At 39.1% G+C, this 25,078-nt stretch overlaps 1 protein-coding gene across 2 annotated transcripts in view; it reads left to right on the top strand.

The window, feature by feature from the left end:
* The window catches only part of GNAS (GNAS complex locus), a 139,340-nt gene that overhangs the window by 82,751 nt on the left and 31,511 nt on the right, over window positions 1-25,078 (top strand). For both annotated transcript variants that reach the window (XM_021416897.1, XM_021416898.1), the window contains exons 3-5: window positions 4,506-4,560; window positions 4,643-4,762; window positions 20,029-20,126. In XM_021416897.1, the coding sequence (XP_021272572.1) occupies window positions 4,506-4,560; window positions 4,643-4,762; window positions 20,029-20,126 (273 nt within the window). The remainder of the gene's footprint in view (window positions 1-4,505; window positions 4,561-4,642; window positions 4,763-20,028; window positions 20,127-25,078) is intronic.

Below are 25,078 nucleotides of genomic sequence, written 5' to 3'. Positions count from 1 at the left end.
CTGCTGTGTGCTGTGCAGGATTCTGGAGGCTCCTTTGTGGAGAAACAAGGTACCCACACTGCTAAACTGCAAACCGCTACTTGGCATTATTTATTAATTATGCTAAAGCTGGACGTAAGAAATGGTGGATTAAGAAGCAAGCTGAGGCAGGTGACATTTTTCAGAAAGGAACGTTACCATTTGTATCAGCAATATGCCTTGTTCAGATATCTTGTATTCACATTCTAAAGCCTTAAGTATTCATGTTCCAAGTGTGTTTCTCTTTCAGGCTGCATTCATAGTGTTAATAATTGGTGGTCATCATTTACCCTCATTACAAGCCCTCTCCCGTAGCATATCATCTGATCAGTGTTTTCATTTTCACATTTTATTGAAAATATACATGTATATATTGTTTTGTACTCTGCAAGCTTTGGATTATTTTTTTTTCAAGCTACCTTACCATGTATTTGTAGGAACAAAGTATCACCTCATTTTGCTCTTAAAATAGTGACCAATACACTCCCTTCTGGTTTAGAACTAGGTAGTTCCTGGTGCTTTCATTTTCAGTCCTGTGAGAACTCTGCCTGTTCGGTCAAAGCTCTCAGCAGAGCGCGCAGCATCTTAACCTTTCTGGATCAACAAAGAAATCCATACTTCTTCTCTTCCAGATAAATGACGTGAGGGGGTGACAAGATCTCTGACTATTTTTTCTTTTTTACAAATAGAGTTCTGTAACTCTGTTTTGCTTCAACCTTTCAGCGCCTCATTTTTTTCCCCTTTTCTACTTGCGAGGTGAGTCTCGGTCTTTGGGAATGTACTTTTTAAAACGTTAAATATATTTCCCAAGGTCCAAGTTATGGTTATTTGTATTATCAGGAAGGTACATCAGAAATGAATGTTAAATTTAAATTAGTTTGATTTTTTTTCGTAATCTGTTTGGTGGTGTGCTCATTGCGTAAGGTTTGATCGAGTCTGACTTGCAGTGCTGCCATTTTACCAGCGGAGCCACAGGTGGGATTGCCCTTCTCTGAGCATAGATGAGGTTTGTTTTCAAGGAATATTGGATTTTCCTGACCTTTTATGTCATTCTAATTTCATGTTTCTTTTTATTAAAATGTCATCTTTTTTATGGTGCCTAAAATAGACTTTATTCGTTTTCCTGAAAGCTGCGCGCGGCTTTCCTTTGGCCCATTTAAATATTGAAAACAGCGGGATTTGAGATTTTTCTTATAATCCTCAACTAATAGAGTCTAATGCTTTGTTTGGCCTACCCTACACAGCCTAAGCAAAAGTTTTAAATGAGATTAAAAATTTGACCTTATTAACCCATGGCGTGTAAAGATACGGAACAGGCCGGCGGGGCATCGGGAGCTGGCTGGGCGGCACCGCGCCGTTCCGCAGCCGGGAGAGCGGGCTGTGCTGCTGTCGTGCTGGCTGTTGTGCCGGTACCTGGGAGTAGGAAGGAAGAAAGAATCTGTTCCGAAGGTGAGCGTTCAGCTTTCATGGTTGGAGGAAACGAAGTTCAGTCGCTTTTGTAAATTTGAGGCGCCGTCTGCCAGAGATTTCTCAAAAGAATTCTGGCGGCGTAGGGATGGCCGAGGTGGTGACTGGCTTTCCCTGGCTGCGCTCCCTGAGCCGCAGAGTGACATCGCGGTGCTTCTTTAAAGAGAAGTTCCAGGTGTAGGTGAGCTGTTGGGTGAATGATCGAGGAGCACGCCGAGCTTCAGAAGAATTACGTATCTCATTGTCATGGAAAATTTATGCTTAGTAAACATCACCAAACACAAAACAACATGGTACATTCATTGCTGTGTAATAAGAGTCCTTGTTTACTGGGTACGCTGTAGGGCCATGGCAACAGGCACAGAAATAGGCACTGTGAGTATTCCTTCCTGTTGTAAAGATGGTGATGCTGTCAAGCAGTTTGTTAATTGCTGGAGTTTTACATCGCTCTGTGTTCATTATCACTTGCAGTGCAGCTGCTAACTTGTGATCTGTGGAGAGGTGTAAATATGAAAGTTTGACAAGAACCTGTAAAAAAAAAAAAAAAAAACCTGCATTTTTTGTATGATGTGGAAGAGTCGGGTAACTGTGTGCTTAGCTAATGCTTTGAGAAATTTAGCCACAAGAATTCTGGGGGGGGGAAGGAGGGGGGAATCTCACTGCAGTTCACATAAAAATCAGGAGACTTTCTAAATGCCTGTTCCAAAACAAAGCAGAATGACTGAATGTTACTTTTTACCTAGTCCTTTAAAAACACTGGTGCCTTGCTTCACCCTGGGCATATCAGTTGTCCTTTTGACCTCAGTGGAGCAGAGTTTGGATTCTGTGTTCATCAAGTTCATGACCTTAGCTGAAAACTGGAGGCAAAATCAAGACAGACATTTTGCTCACACTATCAGTGAGAAACGTTTCCTGCTGTCACAGCAGTATTTATGTGGTTTTTTTCTTTTATAATAATGAGACCTATTTTTTAAAACAGTGGCTTTTTGCAGCCAGCTGTGCCCTAACCAAGAAACACAGCTACCGTAATTCTTGGTTTGTGGAATGAGCACTTTCAGTGCTGGGTTAGTAGGAGAGAGTGAAGATGGGGAGGAAGACGATGAAGAACCCTCCGTTTCTCCTCTTTTTTTCTGCCTTCTGTATTTTCCTTTGTTCAGTGAGCCTGGGCTCTCCTGGCTTGTTGCCTGGTTCCCACCAGCAGGGCCAGAACTGGCACTCCTCAGATGCAGAACGTGAGGTGTAGGCTGGTCTGCAGGGTGGGTCAGGAGCTCCAATGGAACCGGAACTCCTAACTACTGATTGTTTCGTTCCCTTTCTGCATCAAACTTTGCTGCCCCTCCTTGTGCTTTGAGAGCGCGTTGGTTGTGGGCCGTGGTAAGGAGCTGATGTTTAAGGACCATCACGTTCCTCTGTGGTAGAGTTTTGCTGCCGAGTCGTACGTGCTCAGTAGAGCTAAGTCGTGCAGCAGGAGGTGATTGGGTGCTGCTGTTTGCTTTCTGTCCGTAGGACTTGTGTTGCAGTCCTGCATCCTCAGTGGTACTGTGTGTGTAGTGGGATCCTGTGAGCCTGCGGCAGCGTGGCATGCAGCTGGCACGTCGTCGTTTTCACCGACCGATCTTTTACAGAAGTTCTGTTGATCTTTCATGTGATAATCAAAATTCCCACCGCTCCTGGACAGCCTTGTTATTCCAGCAGTGCTTTTTGTTCTGCTGTTCTGCACTCTTGGTGGGTGAACATGCTGAATACGCTTTCAGTTTCGTTTTGTTGGTTGTGAATAATTATAGGAAGGAAAAAGTGATAGAAAGTATTTACAATATGAGTAGTTAGTTAATTAGGTGAATTGAGATTTTGAAGCTGTAATCAGTGAACTGAAAGTGTGAGCATTACCTTTGAAAGGATAAAGAAGCATGGTGTTGTAGTTCAGAGCCTTTGAGATGCTGTTCTGGAAAATGTTCGTTTTCAAAATGAAAAGTATTAGAAATAGATGATGTATATTTAGATAATGCAAGTGTTCTGTAAAACATTTTGATGTAGATAAAAAGATCGGTTAGACAATTCGGGATCGTTGTTTTTGTTTCAGTAATAGCTTGGCTAACTTGGTTTACCTCAAAGCAGTAATTTTATGTTGTGCATAGGAAGAAATGAATTATGTAAAAGCTTCATCCCAGTGCTTTACAGTGAAGTCCAAGTGTGCAGACTCGATGCCACTCCAGGAGGTGAACACCTGGCTGCACCAAGCGTGTGATCAGGCTTTTCTTTTGGTGGTACTATTTAGCACTGAGAACAACTGTTGTCAGAATTGCAAAGGGCATGCAATGGAATAACTCACAGGTATATTAGAGGCAGCGGTTCGCTTGAGCCTGTTACGCGTTTTGATTTTACTGCAGTTAATCCCAAACGTTAATGCTCACCTACAGTATTCAGCCTGGATTTCTAGCCTGTGCTCATGCTTGTAGGTAAAAATAATGGTGCATATTCACTTGAGTCCTGTATTATTTATTGTAGACTTTATGCCCAAGCTGTTTAATGTCTGTGTTCGGTTGAGTTCTCTGCTCTGCCTTTTTCTGCTGACATCATTTCATGTTTATTTGTGTGTGTGTGTAACTCATGGTGCTCTGCCCTCCTTTCATTTATTTCTACTTTTAGTTATTTACTCGTTTTTATTATTCTTTCTTTCCAATTTAAGTTTTGTAAATAACTTTCAGGTATTTCTAGTATTTTCCATTAAAGTGAATCAAGATCTGCTAGTTTTGCAGAATGTCTTGGTTCCTGTCAAAGATGGCAGTAATTTTTTATTTAAGCGTAACTGAACATCCACTTTTGGGAACAAATAGATGTTTACTGTGTAAGCAGAGGAGATTTGAGATGTTTAATCAAAGTCTCTCTACAAAAATATTCAGTACTGAGGGCAACTTATTCAATATTAACAATGTAGTTTTGATAGAATACTTTTCATGTTCTGTTTGAAAAAGATGCTCTGCTTTCATGCTTTATAAATTTAATAATGTATTTAATTACAGGGAAAAGAAAATGAAAATTCAGGATATTAAGAACAATATTAAAGAAGCTATAGAGGTAAGCATACAAGCTGTTATTGTTAACTATTAAAAGTTAGCTGTTTAGACACATTTTGCAATATTTTTATTTTTCTCTGCAGACAATAGTGACAGCAATGGGCAACTTGGCACCTCCAGTTGAACTAGCCAATCCGGAGAACCAGTTTCGAATCGACTACATCTTAAATTTAGCTAACCAGATAGACTTCGATTTCCCACCGGTAAGTAAGTAAATCTCATCGGCTGCAGTTACACTTTTTTGCAAATGATTCTTTTTCACTGCACTGTAGTAAATATTTACAAAAAAAACCCAATTAACTGGTCTTTGGGAATTACTACTGTAGGTATCGTGAGTCAGTGCTAATTAAAGTATATAGCAACATGGCTAGAGTATTCAGGCCTAATCCTTTATGAGCACAGAGATCCTTTTCTCCTTTCTTGTGCTCTATTGCAATAATCAGCTTCAGCTAAGAGGAGCAGTTTGCCCTGCCCTAAAAGAGGGAAGGTGTGTGAGGCAGCCAGTTGATAATTAGCTGGCATTTAGTGATACTGTATTCCTCTCTTCTGGAAAAATAGTAGAGTTTTCTTGCTGATTCAGACGTTCTCTGACAGCTGTGTCAGCCAGACTTTCTGCAAAGGTTCCACATACTGTGTCCTTGCCCCAGCCCTCACCAGTCCTAGTTAATGATTCAAAATCCCAGCAGCCCCAGAGTAAATGCAGAAAGTATAATTATTTGTTTGGTGATATAACTTTGTGCCTACTTGCTGTGATTAGTTTCTATTGTACCTATCTCAACCAGGGAAGCAGCAGAAGCCCAGGAAAACACAGTTTGCACTCAGTGAACTCTTAAATACTGAGAAGATACTGTTGTTAATTGCCATGAGGTATCTTATACTTGCAGTAATACAGGAGTGTATCACTTTCTGTGTAATGTTCCAGTGCTTAGGGTAGAAATTATGATACATCAAAATCACGATCCACTTACACTGGAGTTTTGTTCCCAGGAGTAGTCAGTCTCAGATGCTTGAAAGGAAAGTGCAAGTGCAAACAGATGTGGGATAGTTGGCAGCGCAGCAAGGGTTTCATGACAGATTTACAAACAGTATTGAACAAGCTAGTGTGTGAAGCCAGTGAGTTACCTTTTGCAACTGCTTCTGCTTCTGGGAACTTACCTGCTTCAGTCAGCCTTTATTACAAGGAGAAAAACAACAACTTTGCTTTGTGTGCAAGGCAAAAGCAATGTGTTATTAGCAATGAGTGTTGCATTGTATTAGCAGTGACCAAGCACAGAAAGATTAATGGAGAGAAGAAAGTCTGTAGCACATAGAATGTAACATTTTAGGACCATTTTATGATTCTACCTTAAGAAATCTTAAATTAAGGCATTTTGAGATTTTATGTTGATACCTTTTTCATAGTTCTCGGTGTTATTCATAGGAATATTTGTTCAGTTCATTAGTTCATTGAAGATCTCTCCTTCCAGTTGGACAAAAAATTTTGTACTTTAAGGACAGCGTTAGGAGAATATTTGAGGGAAAGAACAGCAGCTCCTTACTCCACCCCACACGCTTTTGAGTTGGCCAGGTGCCTGCAGCTCTCCTGCTGCCCATTGTCTCATGGTAGTTCAGTTTGCCATCTGTAGCAGTGCTGTAACAAGTTCCTGTGACCTACCTCTTACTGAAATACTTTTTTCCTCTTGTCTCCTCTATCTCAGAGAGAGTTTTCTCTTCATTTCAGTTGGAATACAGTGATTATTTTCTTTCTTTTCTCTGAAAGGGCTATTTGTGTAGCTGTAAGGGAGCAAGAGAGGCATGTATGTGTTGGATATGTGTGTTAATTTAATTCATATCAAATATGCACTGAAGACAAAGGAGGAGTTCTGACATGATTTCCTATTCAGTTTCAGTCTGAATCAGAATACGTTTTCAATTCAGTGTTGGTTGAGGCTCTTTCCATATAGCAAAAATATTTTAATGTGTTTCTTCAAAGCAGAACCAAAACAAACAAATTTGCCCTTGATGTAAAGTAATTCCTAGGTACAGCTAGGGAAGTTCTCTTTTTACTCTGAGTGCTGTTTTTAATATAAAAATAAATATTCAATATATTTTATTTCCAGTAACCTACAGAGTAGCAAGCCCTTCCAAATCAAGTAAAGGCCTTCTTGTAGGTAGTATTTACAACTGGGGAAGTGTATGTCAACAGCCTGGCCGTATCTCTTTATAGAAGTGGGCTAATTTACACTAATTAGTAATAGCCTGAGGTTCTCGTAAAACGAAGTTGTGGTTTTTTTTTTAGCAACTGCAATGATCAGTACTATTGCACTTGTCTGTTCTTTTACGTTTGCAATGCATTCTGAGACCCTTGGATAGGAGAGACAACAAAGTGGACTGAGGTTCGGAACGTAAGTCATCGGCTTCTGTGACTAGATGATGTCTGGTGTTTTTATGTGCTGTGTTGCTGTGTAAAGTAGTAGATATACACTTACCAGGTCTATAAATAGTTTTGAGTCCAGTGAGGAGTCTTTGGAAGTGTTGGATGACATGCAACTTGAGGAATAACTGTGCTCCAGTAAAACTAGGTTTCCTTTCACTGGGCAAAGGTATTGCGTTAAACATTTAAGCCCTGAGTCTACAGAAGTTTAGGCATGTGCTTAACTTTGACTAATGGCTAATTTCATAGACATTATGAAGTATCATTTGTAAACATTCGTAGGGTTGAGGTTTTAAACATCAGCCACTGATTTAGAAGTAGTATTGTTGACTCCTTCTGCCTTTGATGATTATATAAGGGTGTATTTATCTGATTTCTGAGATTGTCAGAATGTAGGTTATAGTCCTTTGATGCAAGAAAAACTGAACTTACATTTTAATTATGTATTTTAAATCAGGTTAAGATCTGGAATTTCCCTAGATGCCAACTCTCAATGCATAGAATCAGAAATACGTAGTCCCTGGGTACCTCTATAAAAATAATGCTGACTTAGCTACAGATTAATTAAAAGCACTTTGAAAGAGATACCATTTTCTGTAAGTGAAAATAGCCTTATGTTGGTTATGCATTATATCTAAGGAAGTCTTGATTATCTGATCTCTCCTCTAGTATTCTGTGGTGGGAGTGTTTCATATACTCGCAGCTAAAACCTTCCCTATGTAGTATACTTATGCAGAAGAAGGAAAGGGGATTTTTGAGCAAGGTTTAGCAGTACGTAGTGCTGTATGTTTTGAGTTTTAGAACTTCTTTCTCTCTTCCATTTTCATGGGGAATCGTATTTCAGCTGTTATGAAGACGTAACTTTCAGTGCAGTATTTGCCACTGATCTTCTCTGCTGTAGGAGGAACATGATGGTGGGGAGAAAGGATGCTCGTGTACAAAGGAGATGTTGTTTGGAGGCCATGAGTACCTAAGATACAAAGCCTTTTTGATTCCATTTTAAATACTCACTCATGTTTTCCTAAACATTAATTTAGCAAGTCCGCCAGCAAGCAGTGCACTGAATCAGAATCATAGTTTAGTGTTCCATAATTTCTTCCCCAACCAGAGAAGATCTTCTTTAGAACGTGAGGTCTCATCCTTCTTATATACATGAGACAGTAGTTTAAATGAAAAAGTTTAACATACACACCAAAATCTGTGTTTCTAGTTACCTGCTGTGCAGGTGGGACTAGAGATAAAGTACCCTGGTAGGAAGGTTCAGTGTGATGTGAAAGGCAGAAGAAAGGAAAAACGTGGGTGCTTTAGAGTGTGATGATAGTGTTAGAGGTCTGGCTCTAGGACTGAAAGAATAACTTTTGTAGTCTGATATTCTAATTCTTCATCTGTGGCTCCATCTGTTTGCTTTGCAATTTTTGTCTTACAGGAAATATTTGTCATTTGTGTAGCATTGTGTAACATTGAATTAAAAAACACAACTCAGAAGTAATGTTGATGCAGTTAAGTGCTAGGCTAAACATTTCCTTTAAAACTGAAAAATTCATGTGTTGGAGACAGTAATTCATCACACTTGGTATTAAGCAATTAGATTCCTTGAATACAAATAATAGCATCTCGGGAGGGGGAAGTACTGAAAGGAATTCTGTCCACATAATCATGCTGGTGATTTAAAGTATTGCAATACTTAATAAATCAAATTTGTAGTTTCTTTTGAATACCTTCTGTGCTGTTTCACTGCACTGTGTGCACCACTGGCAAGAACCTAGAAGCAGATGTTTTGAGAGCTCATGTAGCTGGGGATCCAGTCTATCATGTCTTCAGTATGTTTTCAGCAGTTTCTGAAGTGTAAATTATATAAAGAAGCTCAGCTTGGTGACTGATCGGGTAAAAGCCGGAAAACCTTTTTGCTCTAGTAAAATTAGCAAATCCAGTGTAAGAAATGGCAATGCTAATCAGGTCCATGTAATCTATTGTTAATATGAATAGCACTGATAAATACTGTTTGTAGTGTTCTGTTCACATCACTGGGAAACGTATCCTTGCTAAAATGACAGGACATGAAAGGACTAAGTCTTGCCAAAGACATCTAGCCTTGCTGGTTTGAATGAGCACTGAGAACAAGAGAGAGATCATGCGTTCCATGGAGAAGTACTGAAAGCAGAACTCTTTCTAAAATGCTGCACTGCCAATTTTTTAATGAAAGATTAGCTTTTTAAGGAGGATCATCATCATTGCCTTTATTAAAGCTGAGTTTTTATCATGTGATTAAATTGTCGCTGGCCAGCATGATTAGTTTAAGCAAGGAAAAAGGAAGTTAAACTGAAAAAAAAACCTCCCAAGTTAATCAAACTAACTCAGCTGAGATAGCGGAAGGATTTAATTTCAATCATTGAGCTGACTGTAATTGTGCATTAGTTAAAGCCTTGGGAGTGAGGCAGTAATCTTTCTGTATCAACGTACTGGTACGAATTTGAATGCCCACATGTGATGACTTCTGCTGGGCTTGTGTTTTAAGATTATGCCGTGATAAGTAATATTTTAAAAAAGAAGAAATCTGCAGATGGCTTAGAAATTATGGAATGAACTTTGCTCATCACTGGGACTATCTAAGGAAGCAAGTAGAAAAGTTGGTTTGCTTGAGCAATACATTTGAAATCTTTCCCAAATTTGTGCTAGTACTGCTTTTTTAGTTATTTCGCACAAGATAGGATTGAATTTTGGTCTTTAACTTTCCATGTGAGCAGAGTACTGCTTGGTGTTCAAGAACAAAGACTGTACAAAGCGATATTTCAGGCTATTTTTACTGCTATTCTACTGGTTTAAACAGCAGATAAAAACAAAATATGGTCATTGATGAGGTTTCCAAATGACTTTTCTGTTACTGTTGTCACCATTTAGCACATTACAGGTAAAATGCAATTGTGCTTCTATATTTTCAATATCAAAAATCAACCTCATGAGTATTTTTGATAGCTCTGATGAGCTGTCCATCTCTTTGAAGTGATGAAGGGTGATGCTGGATGGACTGGGTTATAGAGGTGATATTTGTATTCCTGCTCTGCATACCAGACAGTGGTTAGGATATTTTCTCCATCACTAGTGCCAACTGTAATAGTGGCTTTTTTTCTCATCTCTTTCTTTTTGTTATTACTTTTAGAAGAGGAAAGGAAGTGCTTTTGTTCTATGAGCATTTTTCTTTCCACGATCAACCTATTTTAACCAAACTGCCAAACAAAACCCATTTATTTTGAGTCTTAGTCTCTTAATAAAATAGTCAAAATAGGCAGCTGTAAATACTGTTCAGCTATTTTTAATTGATGTAGACTCAGCTGTGGGAGATGTATCTCCTGAAAATACTGTAATAACTTCAGTTGACAGTAGATTCAGAATATCCACTGTTGGAATCTAAAATATCTGTGGAACTGCTCTGGTGTATGCTTCTCTAGGTCCAGGGAAATGGCTCCAGAGAAGAGATGGGATAGTTTTTAGGGTGTTGGTGAAATTGTCTGCAGTTTTTTTGGTCCCTGCTTATTTTTTATTATGCTACTCCATTGCAGTTATTTTGGATCTCCCACTGCCAGCGCTGCTGAATGGTTTTATTATGGTTTCTGAGTAGTGTCTTTGAGGCCTGGTGTTACCACATGCCGGCCTCGGCCTCAAAGCCGGCCTCACATCCCGTCCGCCCGCAGCCAGCCCGGCCCTCTCCCTGCCGCACTGCCGAGTGCCACTCTCCCTTGCACCAGAAAAACCTCCTCAGGTCCCCCAAGTAAATCAGAGCATTGAACCACTGCAGGTTAAAAATAACTCTTGCAACCCTTACTCCTTCTCTCATCTATTCTGGGGAGGCTATTTTTACCTGGAATCAGTTTTAGAGGGCTGCTTTACTCCCGTGCGCTGTTCAGTAGGAGCGAGGTGATACAGATTGTGTAATACGTTAATGTGGGGTCAGGACAGAGGGGAAGGTGGAAACATTAATGGCAGTGTCTTCAGAAAAATACAAGAGAAAGTGGTCTCAGGAAGGAGAGATGTGAACTGGGGTCTGTTTGCTGCCAAAAGCGTTCCTTAATTATGGAGGCAAAATGGCCTGTCCCTGTAGGTAACCAGCCTGATCGGTATCGTGATAGATACATCGTTATTCATATCTAAATACATCACGGAAGAAGGAGAGAGCTTTTCTGGTTTGACAGCATCACCTCCTTTATGAGGTAGTGACAAACACATTCCCTCTAATGGGAGACATTTCTCGTGAGGCTATCTGCATTCAGGGGTGCAGGTGTGGAAGCAGGCAAAGCACTTTCTCTGGCAGGCGTAGCCGTGCTGTGCTAGGAAAGTGAGGACGGAGCCTGTTTCCCTTGGGTGTCTGCATAGTGTTCTGTGGAATTCCGGTAGCTAGCAGCGAGGAAGTGTCCAGACTTGTTTTATGATTTAAGCGATTCACCTCGCTGTCTTGTGTGCTTTTTTAGTGCCTTGTATGTCTTGTCATTTGCAAAATACTGATAATACATCCTGGACATATATTTAAGCATCCTGAGGTACAAAACGCGTAGAAAAGATGGATATGCAAGTATACATTTTTAGGAGAAAGGAATAAGGAGTATTAGAGACAGTGTCAGCAAAGTGATACGATAGTAGATCTTCAGAAGTATTTACTTGCTCTTCTGTAGATCTGTTACCTACACAGAGCAGCTGCATCTGAATGGATTTCTGGGTAATGTGATTGAGTTTACCTGATCAGAGCTGAACGAGACTTAAAGCTAGTTTTCCTGTACTGTCGTAGCAGAAATAAATTCTTGAACACAAATCAATCAGAGTTCTTTAGAGATTCTATGTATGTAGTTAGTTAGTTAGTTATTAGTATAGGGACTCTGAAGCTAACAGCCTCTTGAATTCAGCTTCTGTTTCCAGCTAAAACAAAACTCATGGCCAAAACCAAAATCAAGCAATAAGAAAGTGATTCTTACTACCTAGTCATGAAATAAAATAAAACTCCTTTTCATTGTTAAGTTATAAAATTGCTTACTTTCATTAATAATACATTCATCACGTCAGCAAAAGTAGCACATGAAAACTGTGTACCAGGAAATCAGTATGTGTAATTGATGCCACCTAAAGAGCACAAAGCTTTAAGAAATATTAATTGAAATACTATGCAGAGTAGATTTGATTCAGATGATGTAAGTCAGCAATTCATAGTTTTCACTTTAATGTTAAATTTGGTTTAACTTGCTCTGTAGTAGTGAAGGTAGCTGATTTTTGATCGTTGATCTGGTACTTTGACTTTAAATTATAGCCTTAATTATGAGTACCTGTGTATTGAAAGAAAAAAGTCTCCCTTCTGACTTCTGTGAACAGAAATGAGCTGAAACGGAAGGGTAGAGCAGCTTTAATAATTAACCTTGTTTTCTATGGAGTGGTTGGTCCACTGGTTTGTTTGCTGCAGTTCTTCCAGCTGTACCTGATTCTGTTCTTAAATGTGGCACCATCTGCAGAAACAACTCTCTTCTCACCCTCAGTAATCCAGACTTTATTGCCTTTAACAGCAATTTCTAACTGCAGTGAAAATAGGGATGCTATTATTTCTTATGCTTCAGTTTGTGCCACACACCAAAACACATTCTGAGTGTGAGATGAAGTTGTTACTGACTGAGAAAATTAAGGAGCATCCTTTGAATTCTGCTATGTTTTGAGTGAGGTGTTCATGTAGTTCAGTTAAAATCCAGTAAGTAGTTCTTCAAATTGGAGAATCTACAATCCAGGACTTCCAGATGATATTATTTGCAGATCTGTTCTGTAGTGTAGTCATTTTTATTGTATAGAAAATAAAAATAACAAAAACACTTTTACTTTATTATTAATTTATTTGATTGACATTCAAAGTAAATGCCAATGCTTTCTTCTGCATTTGTATTTTTATTGAGTCAATTCCCACCATACCATATTTGTAGGTTCATAAGTTCACATTTGGAAATTCATTTGGAGAAATGATGACTTAATTTCTCTTGATACATCATCTTTGTTTTCTTCGGAGCAGTGTTGAAGAACAAGAACAGATTAATTCAATTTATGCTGAAACAGAAGAGCTGTCAGCTGAATTAAACAGGAAATAGGCATAAATTTAATATAGAAATTCTTAAGCATTTTCTGGTTTTAATCACAGTAAGACACTATCACAAAATATTGGCGTATGCATAGATGAAGTAGAATTTCACCTGTGAGCCTGCTTTGCATTTCTGCAGCTTGACAGTTGTTTCTTTAATGGTCTATATTAAGACTGGACAATATAGTAACTGTGCAAATTGCCCATTGGACATGGTTTTCTTTTCTTTCTTTTCATTTTGGTAGGACCAATAAAAGCATCTCCAGCTAAGAGTAACATTAGCTTTTACCTTCTTGTGATCTAAATATTTTGTTTATTGCTGTCTTCCCGTAGGTTCAGGAAAAATGGCTAAATTAAATTAATTTTAGTTTGTCTGTAATATGAGATGAAAGGTGGGAATTCAGGTTGGATATAAGGAAGAACTTCTTTCTTCTGGTGATCAGATGCTGGAACGGGCTGCCCGGGGAGGCAGTGGAGTCACTGTCCCTGGAGGTGTTCGCGAAACGTGTACATCTGCTACTTAGGACATGTTTTAGTGGACAATATTGGTGGTAGGTGGGTGCTTGGAGAAGATGATCTTAGAAGTCTTTTCCAACCTTAATGATTCTATAATTCTATGAAGCTTATAAACTACATTTAAAATATTTTCTGGCCAAAAATAGTAATTCTTTTTATGCACGTTGCTGAGCTGTCGTACAGCGTAGAACTCTTGGAATGTCAGAGTTGTTCAAATGATTTCAGTAGTTCTAACAGCACCCTTCTGGAAAAATGCTAAATTCTGGGTGTAGTTTAAGTACTTCGACAAGAAATTGTACATTGTAGTAATGCATGTGCATTTCTACTTGCATGTATTAAATGATGGTTGTCTTTGACACAAGTGAAAGCATGAACTTCTACAAAATCACATTTCATGTGTTTGTTTTGCTTGTTTCCTTGCGTATGAATATATGCTAGGAGCTAATAAAGTTAAGATATTCTTCTGTTATCCTAGGATATGTCTTCAGTGTTCAGATAGTATTTGGAGTCTATGATACTTTCACCAATACAAATGATGATTCGTCAGAAAGATTGTATGATAATTAGTGATCTTTTCTTGGGATTTGTCTTAATTTAGAATAGGAAGGAGCTATCTTATATGCTACCTTTTTCAATTGGTGGAAGTTTTTGGCAAAAAGAGACTTTTTGTTTCCAACCTAGAAAGCGTTGCAGTGTGGTGCCATGCTCACCTCATTATGTGAAGTGGCGTTGGTTCTCAGCTGTTCCAGAAGGTATTAAGGCTATTTGGTTCAACTATTTCTTTTAAGTTTGTTATATATTCATGACACAAAAAGCAACTAAATTATGTAGTATCAAAGACATTTCCCAAACCCTAATTTTAGGCTCGAAGGAGATTTCTCAGAATTTTATTAAGCCTTCCTTCCTAGTTAGGGATCTGCAAAAATAGCTCTTGGTTGGAAGGCCTCTGTCACAGCTCTCTGCTGCCCCAAGAGAGAGCCGAGATGGTACAGAAGACTTTCATGCTATCAATAGCTGTAATTCATTAATGAATTGCTTTCTTTGCACGTGTAAGTTTAAAATTACAGAGAAGTCTTGACAAAGCGGGGAGTTCACATCTGCTGAGCTTCCATCTCAGTGCTCTTACCAGGAGGAGTTCTTCCTCTCCAACAGGAGTGATGCATTTTAAATAGATTTGTGAAAGAATTACATCTTAGTGGTGTTTGTATATCAACATATTGCACTTCTGGTGCAAGTGGAAATAAAAGGGGGGTAATGTGGTGTTGCACTATTGAGGCCTTTTAACTAAAGGCACTTTGGTGTAGAATGGGTATAAAATTATGTGTTGAAGCATTTCTCAAATAGTGTGGCCTTTGAAACTCTTTACTGAGGGAAAAGATGAAGCTTCAAGCTTGACAGGAATTTCTTAAACAAAATTCTCTTCACATTGTCCATTCGTTTTAGCAACATCCAGGGTTTTTTGGTGCTACGAGGAACGTGAAAATTACTTAAGCAAAAACCCCGAACATTTTGGCCTTATTCTTCTTTCAAAACATGAAGAACTATTGATAATAAGCCTGAGTCCTTGCTGAAAGTATTTCTGACTCAGTTATGGGAAGTGCTGAGTACTGTGGCCTCTCCCAAAGAGTTCTGTATTCAGCTCTGGACATGTGCCAGTAACTGGAGAATATCTTCAACTGTGTGTAGGTATGCATTTCCTTTGTGATATCATTGGCATATTTTCCCTAAAATAGCATGCAATAATTAACACTTGTTCACACCGTCAGGAATGCAGATGTTTCCCTATTCCAGTAAGTGGCTTATTAAACTGTCTGCTTTGACACATTTTTAACACTCTGTAGAATCCCTGCCCAAACTCAAGGAGAAAGACAGGACGCCGTTGGCTTCCGTGGCTGAGTGGACTTACAGTCAATCGTAACTGCTTGTTTTCAGATAGGAATAATGAAAAACAAATCAATTTGTTAAGTATTTATCTATCCTGGAAGGAGAACATCAACCTGTTCAGTTTGTAGTGGAATGCAGCACGCTGCCATGCCATCCTGTGAACTTCTGTTGCTCTAATGCAGTTCATTAGGAAATGCAGAACCACCCAACTGTCCTGAAAGTAAAGCAAGTGTTGTCCAAGATACAGTTTTACATTTAGAAACTGATTTAGTTTGACCTTTAATCGTTAGGTTTTAAGTGGATGACATATTTAAAACTCTTATTATGAAATGAGTAACTTCATGGGACACTGAACTTTGCCCGGGAACTGAATCCCAGTTTTAACCACAACATTGTGTAATGGTTGCACACACCTTTTAGTAGGTAGGGTTTTTTCAATGGCATTGACTTTTACTGAAGTCAGTAAATATTCTGCTGACAGATCCACCCTATATTTTACAAAGAAAAGGTAGTGTTGCATATCCATGCTAAGGTTCCTGTGGACATGGTGTCACAGTTGCAGTTACTGTGCCAGTGCTTTTCCCTGCCAACATCCTAATGCCTATAAAACATTGCTTCATGAACATTTTTTTAGAAGTCTCTTGAGTATTTATATGTTTGGAGGGAACAAAACCATGTAGACAGTATGTCCAGTTTTTCTCTTTCATTTTCTGCTAATATTTTATCCTTTTAGAATATCTCTCAAAAATGAATCTTGGTTCCTTATTTTTTTTCCCAGGCCTGGAGTTTATCTCTTGAGGATTATTATTTTAACAGCCCAAAATATTCCCAGTGTCCAAGTTCTTTAATGCTTTCTTTGGTTGACTTTTAAAAAACCACTCATTACCTGCTGCCATTTATTCAATTCGTTGAAGTTTTCTGACACAAGTAGGACTTTAACTTGGTCAGGCTGCGCATCGCCCTTTTTTTCTAACCCAGGATTGTGTCAGTAAGATCTTTCTGGAGCAAAGTGCTGTTCCCAAGCATCTGTTTTATGGAACAATTTCCACTGATTTTTTTCCTCCAGAGGTCTGATTGCATTCCTGTAAATGAACGTGGGCAGTTCACAAATGTTACCTTTTGCACTGTATAGGGAAACTTTCAGAGGGTGGAGAAGGTGTCTTCTGCTGAATAAAACATTAACACTTATGCACATTTCTTTTCACATAACACCATAAACCTTCAACAGTTGTATTTAATCTGTGGCGAGAGACAAGGTTTCCTACAATCAGCAAATCATCATCCTTCGTATTTCAGTTACCGAAGAGCAGGGAAGGTTTCCCAGACTGTTTTTTGTACCTGGTAGTAAGAAATTGTGCCCAGAATTCAAACTGCGCCCCTGCCCGTTTTGAACACATTCCATCTCAAGCCCTGCTTGTTCTGTTCAGATTTGCGTTACGTTAGCATCACTTGACACCAAGCGTTCCACACAAGGATTTTTCCCTCTTTAGGGTGATGTTAGCACTTCCAAGAGTGTAAAGGCTTTGCAGGAATTCATTTCTCACTCTGGTTGGCGATGCCATGCTGTCTGTCATGGGTTGTGTTGACTCTTGTTGCTTTACACGGCTTCAGCTATCGTTCAAACAGGATCTTGGGTGTGTATTATGTAACTGCAGCGTTTTTTAAATGGAAAATGACATAGCTTCAATGTTTTTTTTTTGTTTGTTTTAAATACCTATAGGACAAGAATGGATAATAGGACCATACTTGTCAAATACTGTGGATTGTTTTCAACCTAATGTTTAAATCCTGTTTAGTGTGGAATATCGTCTCAAACCAAAATATTATTTAGTATTACTTGTTTATTTTAGCTGTTTCCTTTGGAGTTCCATTATTAGTGCAAAAGAAACCTGTGTTGATGCTGCTGTAGAGTCCATATTAGAACGTGCCAGCAAATGAATCAGTGTTGTGGAAACAAGAAGCAGACATGTAAGGACTAGTTTTCTGGCTATTTCTTTTCAGGAAATTTGCCTGCTACTTTGGGTTAATTTGTTTCCTAACTCATTATTTTTATAGAACTCATACAAATTAGACTTCTTTCACTCAAAAAAACCCAAAACCTTGTTACTGACTTGATTTTTCTGGTGGCCTCTGAAGCTCTTTTTCCACCTAACTACATAACAAATCTTGTGGTTTTGCTCATCTTCCCTGAGAGTACCCCTAGGCAACATTCCATGACTCAGATGGGATGCTGAGGGTTCCTTGTGTTATTCTTTTTCTTAAATATTATTTCAGAATTGTGGTTAGTGTAGGTGTACTTTTTTTTTTTTTCTTTTTGAGGGAGAGAGGAGGGGGGCAGGGAATCTGGTTTGGTGTTTTTTTGGTTGGTTGGTTTTTTGTGTTGGTTTTTTTTTTTTTTGGTGGTGTTTTTTTTTTGCGACTAGCTAGTATGCCTTAATTCCAAAATCACTCGTTCTCGTGTATCTCGTACAGAGCAAGAACTCTTATATAACAAGTACAAAGTTGAACTCTGCGTGTCTGGTTCCAGCTTTTCATTGGTGGGCACCTTTCTTGTCTAAAGATGTGTAAGTTGGGTCAGCTGCAGTCCCTAATTATGCAAAGATATTTTTGGTGTGGCCTGAAGACAAAAGGTTGCTTAGCAAGGCGTCTCCAATTTGGCTGTCACAAGTCATGGAGTTCAGTTAGAAAAAAAAAAATACTGCTTCTTGGTATAATCTGTTGCCCATTACTTGCTCTAGATCTTGATTTTGAAATGCCAGTAAAAAGTTCAAAGAATGTGGACTTGAATTCTTTTCCCAGCTCGCATGGACAGTGAACAACCGTGTTCAGGGGACTGCCTGAGTACTGCTGGCTGTAGCTCAGATTAGCAGGGCAGACATGAAGGCAGTACTGAGAATTTTATTACTGATGCGGCCTAACAAGGCAGAAACACTGATTATTGTAATCCACGTTCTTTTTGGAAGTTCAGAACTGTCCTTAAAGCTCAGGGAGGACCTTGTGGAACTGTACAACAGTTTTGTTAAACTAAATCCCAGACTTTTTATTATCAATGTGTTTATGGTAGGACCAGGAACTGGATTTACTTTTCATCCCACTTAAGAGTCTGATTGCAGAAACTGCTCCAAATATTTTTTTTTCACGAGCTATGACAGAGTTGATAAGCTGTTTGAAATAATTGCTTTATTTTAGTTCTCTACTGGAATATCATAGTTGTAGTGAAAACCTGAAGAGAATAAGGACTTCTGAGCCTCATTTTTGTGGCAGTTCAAAGGCTGAATATCCTGCAGATCGTTTGGTCATTAAAGCTGTGTGATTGTCAGACATTTCAGCTCTCCAGTATAAGATCTGAACATTTCTGTGTTGCATTCTTGCCTGTTTGCTGATGGCAACCTAAGCAGTTAGTAGTGCTCAGAGTGCTGCTCGTCTTGGCCATTGGTAAAGAATGTGTAAGAACGAGCCTGGAATAGAGATGATTCTGGGCTCAAATTGCCTCAGTTCCCTCTCTCTCTCCCTTACTTTCTCTTCCTACTGATTTTTGCTTTGGAAAGGTGTTTCCCTCATTATACTGTGATACAGTCAAAGATTGAAGTCCTTCCAGCTACCAAAAAATAGCAAACTTTCAAAGCTTCCAATAAATGTAATTTTAGCAGTGGGAGAAAGAGCATTGAGGACAGGAATTAACATTTCAATTTCTCTTTTAGTTCTTTTAACAGCAAATATTTTTATGATCTCTTGATACTTGAAATCAAGCAAAAATTTATGCACATATGAAACAAATTTAGCTGATCTTTCTGTTCTTGAGCAGTTCATGGAAGCATGGAATGAACGGAAAAGATGCATTTCATTCTGCATGTGAAGTTTCTACTGCCTTGTAGAGAAATTGAGAAAAAAAAATTACCGTGGAGATTTTTTCTTTAATGAATGGCGTACATTTACTGTTGTTTGTGTGCATTCAGTAGCAATGAAAGGAAGATCAAGTTTATAATTTGTTTATAATTTTTAAGGTTAACACCACCAAAATAAGAGCTTTGCATCATTGTATTTTTTTCTGTCGTCTTTTTCCTGCTGTTACACGGTGAAAGAGCAAATCTGATAGAAGCAGTGCGACTCAAGTGTCTGTGCAGTCCCTGGGGAACCCCACTAACTTGGAAAATGGAAAATTGAGTAAAACCTAACGATCATTTTCTACATTTACGTGAGAATTACTGAGACAGTGTTTCACTGGATAAAAAAGCAATTGTGACAGCCAAAAAAACATAATATCCACTGGAGTCAGGAGCTAAAGAGCAACTGTTAGCAAATGATGTTGATTACTAAAAATGCCATCAGAGTTGTCATTAATAAAAAACTAACCCTTCTTCCAAGACTTCAAAATACAGCTGGACTTATTCAGAATGGTTGATAGGCAGCTTTAAGCCTAAGAAGCTAAGAAAGCCAATGGAACTTGTAGTCACCTTCTATGAGATGTTTAATGCTTTTTTTGTGTGTGTTATGTTACCATTGCAGATTCTCCTCGTATATAACCCTTTTTTTCTGATAATATTTTTTTTCTCCCTCAGGAGTTTTATGAACACACAAAAACACTTTGGCAAGACGACGGTGTGAAAGCCTGCTATGAGAGATCTAATGAATATCAGCTGATTGATTGTGCACAATAGTAAGTGTTGTTCTGTTCTGCTACATATTGACTGTGAGATATAATTTGTTTCAGAGTCCTTTGGATTGTCCTGACGCTTACTTTTCCGTACTTTGGAAAATAAGGATTGAGTGCTATGGAGTGAATTGCTATCAGTCAGCTGTTCAGAGAACTAGTTAGCTGGTGTTCAGTTCAACAGTAATATCCATGTTGAAAACCTTGCCAGTACTTTGACATAGGCTGACACCAAATTTCCCATTTACAGTCAACTTCAGATCCTGTGGCAAATTTTAGTAAGCTGGAAAGTACAATGTAGCTTTTGCTTTTGGTACGGTTTCTTCATCTGAAAACAAAAATGGCAGCAACGTTCACAGGCAGCAGCCTGTGATCAGTCACCAAGACTTCTGCTTGTGTACCTTGGTGCACATATCAGGGAATGATTTATTCCCTTCTGTTTTTCCACCACTGGGATAATTAATATTGTCCAGAGAGAGACTGCTACATGTTTGCAGTTACTTATTACATATAGCAGTACAGTATGGTTCGGATTTCTTTTTAGCTGCAAGATGTTTGTGATAATTGCGACGATTCTTGATATTTTCATCATATAACTCAAGAATTACAGGACTTTAAATTTAGAAAATTAAAGGTTAAGACTGCTCTTTATTAGCTTACGCTCTCTTTATTTCTTTTGGAGATATGGAAATAAGTTGTAATGGTCTAGGAAATAGAAGCTTCCTCATTTCACATGATGAAGGAGGGCTGTGGTTTGTCTGCTCCTGAGTCTCATAAAGAACATTTGATGAAATAACATTTGTAAGGTTCTTTTTTGTTTGGGTAGGTAGACTTAAAGGTAAATCAACAATTAGCTCTGTTTGAAGAGACCTGGGAGATAATTTTTCTAGGACTTGCTCAGCTCCAGGTCTTTCAAAGGCCCTTTGAAGTTTTGCCATTGTTTCTAGTGTGAATTTGTTTGATGTGTAGCAATGTCTTTTCCATTAGGTGACTAATGTTTGATCATTTGGCATGGATCTCTTTGCAAGTTCACTTGCTGCTAAATGAGAAAATATTACAAGATCTTTGTTTTCTGTCAGCTATCCACTAAATTTTGTCTTTATAGTGTGAAGCTGACAGAAATTGGAAACAGATCGTTTTGCTTCTCTTAGTGTTTGGTTATCTCTTAGTGTTTCTGGCTGGTATGTTTTTTTTGCAGTCATCTTCTGGCACTGGAAGAGATAAGTATTGCGAAGGACCAAGGTTTTGTTATGTTATTTTTAGAAGAAGATCAAATTTTGATCTTCCCCAAAGGTACCAAAGAAAGCTGAAGTTGCTACCGTTCTTGATTGCTGGACACTGACATTTTCATGGGTCAGTGAGGGGAATGGCCCTTAGGATGGTTTTACCATCCTGCTCCATCTAGTGGAACATTGGATGTTACATCATGGGCTATGGAACTGAAATTAAACATTGTACACTGCTGACAAATTACTTTTCTTTTTTTCTAAGATACGATTGCTGTCATCTTCTAAATATATGTCGTGATTCTAATATTTATTCAGTTTGGTTGTAAACTGCATGGCATTGCTTCCTTAGAAGGAAGCAGAAGAACCTTTCTGGTCGTTTTTATTGGTAGCTCTTGTGCTTTCTGGCATTTTTGGTCTTGCACTCGTGTTGTTCTTAATTTCCATGTTGTGTTATGAGGAGTTCTATAATGGCAAAATGTTTGCTTGGAGGTGAAATGCTTTGAAATTCTGTGCTTCTTTTTATCATATTAAATTTTCAAGAGACCTGACAAAAATTGCTTCCAGTAAAATCTGATGTGATTGATACTTTGAAATTAACCTAGTGAGCACATTCTAAAAAAAATGCAGCAGGGGCAAAATATAAAATGTTGCTGAGTTTTATCGTGTGCAGGCTTTTAATTTGAATGTGCAAACTGCAGTCATTAGAGCTAATGGGAGTTAAGAGAGAAAGTGGAGCAAGCCTTGGAGGGTGTCAGCTCTCTCACAGTCCTTTGTCCTCAGCACTTTCCACTTTTGAAGGTGCTTGTTTAAAACAACTAAAGCATGCTTAAAATGGAAAACAGAAAAATGTCTTTTCTCTTTCAAAATCAGTCAGATTCCAAAAACTCCTTTCTCGCTCTTAAAAATTGATTAAATAATTAACTGTTAAAGGACTCTTAGTCTGGAGACCTGCTTTAAAATTTTAAACAGTGTCTCTTTTTATTGCTCTTAGTAATTTTATCTATTTATTTTTATTTAATTTTGAAGCGTGGATTTCTTAGCTCAAAGCTTGTCTTGTTCTGGAATCATTTAACCCAGGGAGTGAGTCGGTTAAGTCAGGAATTCTCTTAGATGAAAGCAAGGGGAAAATGTCACTTCTGGCTGCTTGTCCTTCGGCAGAGAGGTGGGAATGAAGATAATTCCCAACATAACATGTTCCATCTCCATAACACTGATGCAGTTATTAAGAGTCTAGCAATAGTATTTTTCATCTGTTCCTGAGCAGTAACTACAGTTGTTCATGATGCCTTGCTACAGCTTTTCAGTGCTCCCACACAAGAAGTCAGCAGTAGCATTGTCTGTGCCTTCTGTTGCTCCCTCAAGGTCCTACTTGAAGTGGCTCACACAGAAGGCAATTGGACAGCCACGGGTACCAGCCTGGCTTCTTGATTGCAGCTGTGATCGTCACTGGTGTAAAGCTGGGAGGCCTGAGCAGTAGCCCCATCTGTTGGAGAGCCCTTCTGGTATCCTGCCCTTTATCCTCACGCTTACTGGCTTAATGGAAGTGTCACTCCCGAGGAATTTTGTTCATTTTGAAGAGCTGCCTCTGCTCATCATGAGCTTTACTGTACTTCCTGCCAGGGCATACTGGGCAGTCTCGAGAGAAAGGAAGGGAGGCTGTTTCCCTTTTCTTAGCTCAACTTACTATGTAATTAGTTTCAATTCTGCTTTTAGGGCAGCATGGTCTGGGAGGCTGTCACCAGTTTCTGTCAGGGGGGAATATGTATTAACTGTGAGGAGGGAGCAACATCTAAGAGGAGACCAGATTTCATTGCTCTTGCGTGTTTTGGGGATGCGTATAGAAGAGAACGAATGTTTTTACTGAAGCTGCCGTGTGATACTCCTCTTGATTGATAACAACCAGAAGAACGCAGAAGTGCAGAAAACCCCAAATGGTAATAAGTGATTTACTGTCCTTCGTATTTCTTTCCTGCAGGTGCAGGATTTCATTTTATTCAGAATATATTTCTTAATATTAAGAATCCAGGAGTCATTTCCACTGTAATGTGCCAAAACCTGCATGTCAGATCTATGCCTTCTGTCAAGTATAAGCAAACACGATCCCTTTGAAGTGCTGTCGTTGCTAATATTTCAACCTCAGTTTTCATTTCAGGATCTTTGTTTTTAAAGCCTCACAAATACTCTGCGGGAGCTGCAGTTGGAATAAGCAGGATCTCTTCCATAGCAATGGGCTGTTGGTGGTATGGCAGCTTGAAGGATGCCAGCACAGTCCTATGGGGTCTGGTGCAATGTCTGTGGATGTCCTGAAGAAGATTGCTTTGATGTCAGTAGCCTTTCGATTAGCGTTGTTTGTAGCGAATTGGAAGCAAAGCTTGGATACATAACCCTCCTAGGGATCTTTTCTAGTCTTGCTGCTATTAGGCTGTACCCACAAACACTTGAATTTTTGTTTTATCTAGCCTTGGCTCAGCTTGGTTCATCGGCCACCAGTTTGATTTTTGCTTCGTTTTACACTGCTTTCTCTTCATATCTCCCAGCTGACGCTTCCTGGTTTTGGCTGGAGTGGAAAAGGAAATAATGTGAGAGACAGCATTTGCAGCCCATTTCACACCCTGCACTATCAGGAAGGGCTGGAAGTAGCAGTTGGGAGCCTTTTCTCACGCTATTTCCTGCTGGAAAGCCTCACCGTGCTTTCTCCGCCGTCTGCCATTTCACGGATGGAGGAAATGCGGGCAGGCTGCTGGTAGAAGTGCAGCGAGCTGCATTTCTTGAACTTCAGCACCAGCAGAGCCACTCTGATAGCTTGAAACTGTGCCAGGCTGCTCCAGAAGAGCTTTATGAGAAGTATTTTTTAAGATGTTTGTTTTTAAAATACTTATCAAAGAAAGGGGGAGTGTGCAGCTATTAGCTGACTGCTGTGCAGCGCTCCGAAAGGATCAGCAGATGTGGACGTACTGTGTTCTTAATATCGGATTTGTTAGGGGTTGTAAATTTTTTGTTTTTATTAAGATTTATGGCGTGTTTTGCTTCTGGATTTGCTGACTTGTAAGAGCAATTAAGAGCCCTGGTCTGAGTACTTAATGACTTTCTTCCACGTTGATTTCACTTCACAACAAAGTTCCTTTCAGAGAACGTGCAGTAAAATGTGCTTGCTGAAAGTCTCACCTTTTTAAATAGTGGCTGATTTATCAGTGGTACTGTTAGTCTGGGTTCTTATTCCTACTACTTATTACTTCTTTTTTTCTTTTTACTTTCTTTCCACCCAGTGTGTTTTTGGCAGAGCTGTTCCCCTCATCTTCTCCTGCTCTGCGGGCCATGTCTGCATCCTCCCGTTCGACAGGGCAGCAATTTCCCTGGCCTGTATTTCTGGCACATATGAGCTTCCTATGGACATTAACAGTTACACTGTTAAACGTTTCTGTGATGAAGAATAGTATCCATGTCCCCTTTCGCTGGTCTAAAGCTGATGAGCTTGCCTTCCACTATGTGAATTCTTTGGCAAGCCAATGAATAGACCCTAATTCCTCATCCCTGGCCTTGCTTGTAAAACACACCGTGCTTCGTTCCAGAGCACTGACTGGTCATTGAAGTAAGATCCCTGTTCCTTGTTATCCTGAGGGAACAGAGGTTGATGTTCTAAACAAAGTTGAATTCAGGTAGAAGAAAATACAGCCCGAGTTATGCTTTCTCCACAGTCCACTGGGATATTGGGTGCAGAAAGTGATTGCT

Source organism: Numida meleagris, chromosome 19 (assembly GCF_002078875.1).
Source record: "Numida meleagris isolate 19003 breed g44 Domestic line chromosome 19, NumMel1.0, whole genome shotgun sequence".
Classification (NCBI taxonomy): domain Eukaryota; kingdom Metazoa; phylum Chordata; class Aves; order Galliformes; family Numididae; genus Numida; species Numida meleagris.
The sequence above is the reverse complement of the archived record's forward strand: the minus strand, read 5'-3'. Positions and strand labels throughout refer to the sequence as shown.